The sequence below is a fragment of the Mirounga leonina genome, unplaced genomic scaffold, assembly GCF_011800145.1.
Source record: "Mirounga leonina isolate KUSES-001 unplaced genomic scaffold, KU_Mleo_1.0 Mir_94, whole genome shotgun sequence".
Lineage (NCBI taxonomy): Eukaryota > Metazoa > Chordata > Mammalia > Carnivora > Phocidae > Mirounga > Mirounga leonina.
The window spans coordinates 52351610-52359422 of NW_023270855.1; the positions used below are offsets into that span (position 1 = coordinate 52351610).

At 38.2% G+C, this 7813-nt stretch overlaps 1 protein-coding gene across 1 annotated transcript; it reads left to right on the forward strand.

The window, feature by feature from the left end:
- Positions 1 to 1907: 1907 nt before the first annotated feature.
- LOC118005453 (olfactory receptor 7G1-like) lies at positions 1908 to 3188 on the forward strand. Its single transcript, XM_034997389.1, has one exon. The coding sequence runs from the start codon at positions 1982 to 1984 to the stop codon at positions 2933 to 2935; it is 954 nt and encodes a 317-aa protein (XP_034853280.1). The 5' UTR covers positions 1908 to 1981; the 3' UTR covers positions 2936 to 3188.
- Positions 3189 to 7813: the final 4625 nt, after the last annotated feature.

Here is a 7813-nt window from a genome sequence, read left to right on the forward strand (position 1 = left end):
GAAAATGTGACTGTGAAAACCTAAAATGGGAGTGGCAGTTCTGTGAGTTAATCAAAGAATTGTCACAGAGAATAGATTAAAATCTATTATATAAAACATATTGTGTATGCTCTGTATATACACAGTGAAGATTAATGTTCAGGAAACATTAAGGACATGGAGAGATAAACCTCAGAGTGTTTGCGTTTTTATAATAATGTAGCTATGTTTTTAAATATCTTATTTATATAATATATATAATGTAACAATACGTATAATATGGTAAGATATATTAAAATATATATAATATATATAAACATGCACACTGTATTCTCACACCTCAGATAGGTATCAGAATTCCTGATGTCATTGATTAGATAGCAATATCTTTGTCCATCACTTAGAAAAGAAGACTCTTGGGACGCCTGGGTGGCTCAGTTGGTTAGGTGACTGCCTTCGGCTCAGGTCATGATCCTGGAGTCCCGGGATCGAGTCCCGCATGGGGCTCTCTGCTCAGCAGGGAGTCTGCTTCTCCCTCTGACCCTCCCCCCTCTCATGCTCTATCTCATTCTCTCTCTCAAATAAAAAAAAAAAAAAAGAAAAAAAAAGAAAAGAAGACTCTTATCCAGTTAGAGATGGATGGTGTGTCCACATTTACCAAGAATTTGAAATGGAGATGAGCAGACGCAGGTGTGGAGAAAAGTACATGCTATACACTGGGCCTCACAGGGTTGGGGAATTCCTTCCTTCCTGATTCTTGGTCTTGAAGGATTTGCACTTGCCTGGGATCTCAGTGACAATAAAATTGTTTGACTAATGAGGAGCTTTGGAAATTGAACCTCTAGGGATACAAGACTGCAGTCTGCCCGTGACCACTTATTTCAGCAATCCTTCCCATGAAAAGTAGTAGCATAATTGGGCCTCCTCCCATAGATGATCCTTCTTGCTCAGGAGCCTAGGTCTCATTCCATCCCTCTGCCCTTTCTGAGTACAAATCTCCCAGATGGTGCCTTCAGGGGAAATGTCAATCGTCATTCCACTGTGATGCCAGCCAGGTAACCTACGTGGATGTTTGGAAATGAGGGCAGGTATTTCACTACAGGTTCATCCAGGGGAAGTTGTGAAGAGAGTACATGTACCAGATGATTGGAATCAAGTCATCCAGTGTCCTCCTGCCTGTCTGGCATCCTCTTCACATCCTTGTACTTTGTACCAATTTCAAGTACCTCCATTTACTAATGTACTCACTCTCTAGTATGGCCAGGGCCATTTCTTAATGAGTAGAAATCTGCTTTTTTTAAAAATAGGATGACTGGGGGGTGCCTAGGTGGCTCAGTCGGTTAAGTCACTGCCTTCGACCTAGGTCGTGATCCCAGGGTCCTGGGATCAAACCCCGCATCAGGCTCCTTGCTCAGCGGGGAGCCTGCTTCTCCCTCTCATGCTCTCTCTTGCTATCTCTCTCTCTCTTTCTCAAATAAATAAATAAAATCTTAAAAAAAAATAGGATGACTGTTAGACAAGTCTCTGACATTTACTTACAATTTTGTGGAGGTGAGAGGGCAGGGAATATTTGGTAAAGTTCACTTTATCTTCCCATTCTTGGTTCTTGACATACTTATGTATTATCTCAGGTGCTTGCCTCTGAGGTCTCTGGGGATCCAGACAGAATCTTCAGCTGCCTCTCCAGTCTGTTTCTCTTTATAAAATTACCAAATGTTTCAAATAACCAAAATGATATAGATAGGGCAATATTAAAAAATGGCCACCTGTTAACCCTTTTAGGAATTAACAATGGATGACACTCTGCTGTATCAGCTTCAGGTTTTTGTTAAAGGAACAGAATAATATGCATACAGAAAGCACCTACTTCTTATCCCTCTCTATTAGTCTCCATCCCATCCTAAGACAGTGTTTGCCTCTGGTGATGCTTCTCCTGCTGGTCTAGAAAACACACATTTGATTGTGTTGTCACTCCACCTTCTCCATCAGATTCATCAACAACATGGGACCCAGAAACAAAACAGGGGTTTCAGAATTCCTTCTTATGGAAGTGACAGAGGATCCAGAACTGAAGCCCCTTCTCTTTATTCTGTTTCTATCCATATACCTGGTCACCATCCTGGGAAACTTGCTCATCATCCTGGCTGTCAGCTCTGACTCCTACCTCCACACCCCCATGTACTTCTTCCTCTCCAACCTGTCCTTTACTGACATCTGTTTAAGCACAACCACCATCCCAAAGATGCTGGTGAACATTCAAGCACAGAATCAGAGCATCACTTACACAGCCTGCCTCACACAGATCTACTTTGTCCTGGTTTTTGCTGGTTTGGAAAGTTTTCTTCTTGCAGTAATGGCTTATGACCGCTATGTGGCCATTTGTCATCCACTGAGGTACACAGTCATCATGAACTCCCACCTCTGTGGCATGCTGGTTCTACTCTCCTTGTGCATTAACATTGTGGATGCCCTGATGCACAGTCTGATGGTATTGCAACTGACCTTCTGCACAGACCTTGAAATCCCTCTCTTCTTCTGTGAAGTTGTTCAGGTCATCAAGCTTGCATGTTCTGACACCCTCATCAATAACATCCTGATATATTTTGCAACTAGCATATTTGGTGGTATTCCTCTGTGTGGAATCATTTTCTCTTATACTCAGATAGTACCCTCTGTTTTGAGAATGCCATCAGCAGGTGGGAAGTATAAAGCTTTTTCCACCTGTGGGTCTCACCTGTCAGTTGTGTCTTTGTTCTATGGGGCAGGTTTGGGGGTATACATAAGTTCTGCTCTTACTAACTCTTCCAGAAACACTGCAGTGGTTTCAGTGATGTACTCTGTTGTCCCTCAAATGATGAACCCCTTCATCTACAGCTTGAGGAATAAGGACATGAAGGGAGCCTTGAGGAAACTCATGGGTAAGATATCATTGTTTTTTCAGGAGTGTGTTGTTTAATTTCCACATATTTGTATATTTCCCTTTTGTCCTTCAGTTACTGATTTCTAGCTTCACACCATGTTGATCAGAAAAGACACTTTGAATGATTTACTGAAAACTGCTTTGTGGCCTAACATATGATCTATCCTGGGGAATGTTCCAGGTGCTCTGGAGAAGAGTGCATTTTTACTGTTGTTGGATAGAGTGTTCACATGTATCTGTTAGGTTTTGTTTGTTTATAATGTTTTTCAAGTTTATTATTTCTTATCAATCTATCCAGGGACACTAAGCATTGTTGAATGTGATGTATTGAAGTCTCTTAAGTATTATTGTGGAAACGTGTATTTCTTACTTCACTTCTGTCATGTTTGCTTCATGTATTTTGAGGCTCTGTTGTTTGGTGTATGTATGTTTATAATTGTTATATTGTCTTGATTATTGACCTTTTAATCTCTATTTCTGTGTATCTATTTATCTATTTTCCATCTTGCTTGCTTTGTTTATTTTAACAGTTTTGACTTAAAGTCTATTTTCCTCCCCCTGACATTAGTTCTCTTTTGGTAACTATTTGCCTGGACTGTATTTTTTATTTTTAAATTTAAAGTCTATTTGTGTTTGTGAATCCATAATGAGTCTCTCATAAACAGCCTATATTCATGTCATGTTTTCTTTATCTTTCTTCCAATCTCTACCTTTTGATTGGAGAGTTTAATCTACTTACCCTTAAGGAGACACTTAATTATTCCATTGGAAATTTTATTTTATTTATGTCTAATACCTTTTTTTGTTCTTTATTTCTTCCATTACTGCCCTCCTTCCTGCCTTGTTGATTTTTTGTGGTGAACATTTTGGATTTTGTCCTCATTGTCTTTTTGGAATATATCCAGATAATTGTCTTTATGGTTATTATGGGCATTACATTTAATATGCTAAGTTTATAAAAATCTAGTTTGAATTCATACCACTTTTATTTCAATAGAATGCAAAATCTCTGCTCTTATATTGTTCTGTCCTTCTTTATGTTGTTACTGTCACAAATTAAATCTTTATACATTGTTTCCAATAGCATAGATTTAACATTTTTTACATTTGTTTTTTAAAGCCAGTAGGAAATAAAAAGAGGAGTTATAAGCCAAAAGTACAATGCTGTTTTTTTTATTTGCCCATGCCTTTATCAGAAATTTTTATTTTTTTCATACAGAATTGAATTGCTATTTAGTGTCTTTTCATTTTAACCTGAAGGAATCTGTTAGATATTTTCATAGCAGGCTTAGTGGTAATGAACTCCTTCAGTTTTATTCTTCTGGGAATGTTTTATTTCTCCCTCATTTTTGGAAGGAAAATTTTATCAAATATAAAATCATTGGTTGTCAGTTTTCTTTCAACACTTTTAAATATGTCATCCCACTACCCTCTCGCCTTCATGGTTCTTATGAGAAATTGGTTGTTAGTCTTATTGAGGACCTCTTGTATGTATGGAATTGATTTTCTCTTAAGTTCTTGTATATGATGAGCTCCTTTCTTTCTTTTTTTTTTATTTTAAGATTTTATTTATTTAACAGAGAGAAACACAGAAAAAAGAGGGAACACAAGCAGGGGAAGTGGAAGAGAGAGAAGCAGGCTTCCCGCTGAGCAGGGAGTCCGATGTGGCCCAGGACCCTGGGATCATGACCTGAGCCAAAGGCAGACGCTTAACAACTGAGCCACCCAGGCACCCCTGATGAGCTCCTCTCAAGATTCTCTCTTTCCCTTTGCCTTTGCCAGTTTGATGATAATGAGTCTTAGTGTTAGTATCTTTGAGTTATCCTCCTTGGAGTTCACTAAGGTTCCTAGTTTTGTAGGTTCATGTCTATTATCATGTTTGGGGAGTTTTTGTTCATTTTATCTTCAGTTACTCTTCTCTTTCTCTTCTCCTTCTTGGACTCCCATAATGCATATGTTTTTTTCACTTGATGGTGTCCCACCAGTCCCTTAGGGTCTGTTCACTTTTCTTCATTCTTTTTTCTTTCTGCTTCTCGGACTCAATATTATAATGTAATAGCTCTGGGTATCAGAATCTCCCCCAGAGTTTGCTCTTTTCCACAGTTTTATTGAGAAATAATTGACATACATCACTATATAAGTTTAAGGTATACAGCATGATGGTGTGTTTTACACATATGGTGAAATGATTGCCACAATAGGTTTAGTTAACATCCATCATCTCATATAGACACAATCAAAAGAAAAGAAAAATATTTTCTCCTTGTGATGAGAACTTGAAGGATCTGTGCTAACAACTTTCCTATATATCATATAACAGTGTTAGCTGTAATCATCATATTGTATGTTATATCCTTAGAACTTACTTATCTTATAACCAGAAGTTTGTACTTTTTGACCTCTTCCCTCCAATTCCTCTTCACCCCACCTCTCATCTCTGGTAACCACAAATCTGTTTTCTTTTTCTATGAGTTAGGTGTTTTGTTTTTTAGATTCTACATATAAGTGAGATCACACAGTATTTGTCTTTCTCTGTCTGATTTGTTTCATTTAGCATAATGCCTTCAAGGTCCATCCATGTGTGTCCAGTGATGGATGAATGGATTAATAAGTTTTGGTGTGTGTGTGTGTGTGTGTGTGTACCATAAAAAATGAGGCAATCCTACCATTTGCTTTTTTAAAAATTGTTCAAGGTGGTAGTAGTCTGTTTAGTAACTTTCCCAGAATATATTTGCAAAAACTATAATTTTTATTTTATGTGGTCATTGAAATCTATGTTCCTTAGTTCATTCAGCTAGTGTTGTGACAGAATTCCTTAAATGCTGGGAGTGATACAAACACACAAAAAAATAACACAGCTCTCTCAGTCTTTTCAGATTGGATCTGTGCTGCAGTACTCTTTCAACACTTATCCAGGTTTGCACTGAGTGCAGAGAATAATGTGAAAGTTTAGGATCTTCTCTGGTCTTTTCTGAGTATATGTTTTGCCATGGGCATGCATGTGGCTTTCTAAATTTTCCCATATACTTGGTTGCTTTTATTTTTTATTTTACTTTATTTTTTTAAAGGTTTATTTATTTATTTTATTTATTATTATTTTTAAAAGATTTTATTTATTTATTTGACAGAGAGAGACACAGTGAGAGAGGGAACACAAGCAGGGAGAGTGGGAGAGGGAGAAGCAGGCTTTCCACTGAGCAGAGAGCCCGATATGGGCTCGATCCCAGGACCCTAGGATCACGACCTGAGCCAAAGGCAGATGCTTAACAACTGAGCCACCCAGGTGCCCCAGGTTTATTTATTTATTTTAGAGAGAGAGAGAGAGCATGAGCAGGGGGAGGGGCAAAGGTAGAGTAGGGGAGAGAGAATCTCCAGCAGATTCCCTGCTGAGCATGGAACCCAATGTGGGGCTTGATCCTACAATGCTAGGATAATGACCTGAGCCAAAATCAAGAGTCAGATGCTTAACCAACTGAGCCACCAGGTGCCCCAACTTGGTGGCTTTTAAACATCTGAATTTCCTAAAGAAAAATTCCCCTGTTTTACTCTGGGGTTAAGCTGGTTTATTTTATGGTTTTTAAAATTTTACAGAAGATTTTATTTATTTATTTATTTATTTATTTATTTATTTATTTATTTATTTATTATTTTAGAGAGACAGAGAGAGTGCTAGTAGGCAGAGGGAGAGAGGGAGAAGGAGAGGAAGAGAATCTTAAGCAGACTCTGCACTGAGTGTGGAGTCCAACTCAGGGCTTGCTCTCATGACCCTGAGATCATGACCTGAGCCAAGATGCTTGGCTTGACCCTAAACTTTCCCATTGGTTAAGCACAAGTCAGACTCTTAACCAGCTGAGCCACCCAGGTGCCCTCTATTTCATGTTTTGACTTAATCTTTTACTGTAAGTGTATATAGGCTGCTAGTTTGGTTTGCAGTATTTTTGAACAATGCCCGCTATTTTTCCAGCCTGAGTTCTGAGTTAGGCAAAACAGAGATAAATGCCTTGTGTCAGTCATTCAAGTAGCTCCCAGATGGGTTAAAACAGACATACAGAATGGTTTGAGAAACGATCTATTCTGGTTCCTCAGAATACCTGGACCAGGGTCTCATGCTGAGAACACAGGCTACGACCATTTTCATACTAAGACTATTGCCATGCCAGGGAAAGTGAGGGGCAAGGGCAAGTAAAAATGCCACATAACTTTCCTGCCAGTTTGAAGTTGCTTATTTCTTGATCCAGCACTTACTTGGTTGCTGTAAATTTTGACTGTTTTCAGAAGTTCTGACAAGGTTAGTTCTGACAATTCCGCTTGCTTTTTTCAGTGTTACTTTGAGAGGACAAGAGCTTTGAGCTGCCCAATCTCCCATTTTGCCTTTTTGCTGAGGCTACTCTTCCATGCACAGTTCATTTTGATTATAGGGAATACATTAGAAATTGTTGAACATTCAGGTCAAGGCTCTCAAGCTGTGCTGTTCCATGGGGGAGTCACTGCACACATGTGGCTGTTGACCACATGAAAAATGGTTCCACCATTCTTCTCTGGAACCAGAGTAGATCCTGAACTGAGACAGGTGCTGGGTTTCAAACCCACAGTGCATTTCAAAGAGGAAAAAAAAGTAAAATAGCTCATTAATAATTTTATATGGTTTACATATTGAATTAATATACTAGGTTAAATAAAATATATTGTTAACATTTATTAAAAAAAGAAACTGTTGGATATAATATGTAGAAACAAAATACAATGAGCCATACATAGAATTAGTCCTTAGAATTTGCTTTTTAGGGTATATTTGCTATATTATCATGCATATTATCACTTGCATTATATAGGTGATCTATCTATCTATCTAACTGTCTATCTATCTATCTATCTATCTATCTATCATCATCATCTATCTATCATCATCTATCA

What these genes read in the sequence shown, in the direction of transcription:
- LOC118005453 (XM_034997389.1), top strand. Translation starts at nt 1,982, where the DNA reads ATGGGACCCAGAAACAAAACAGGGGTTTCAGAATTCCTTCTTATGGAA.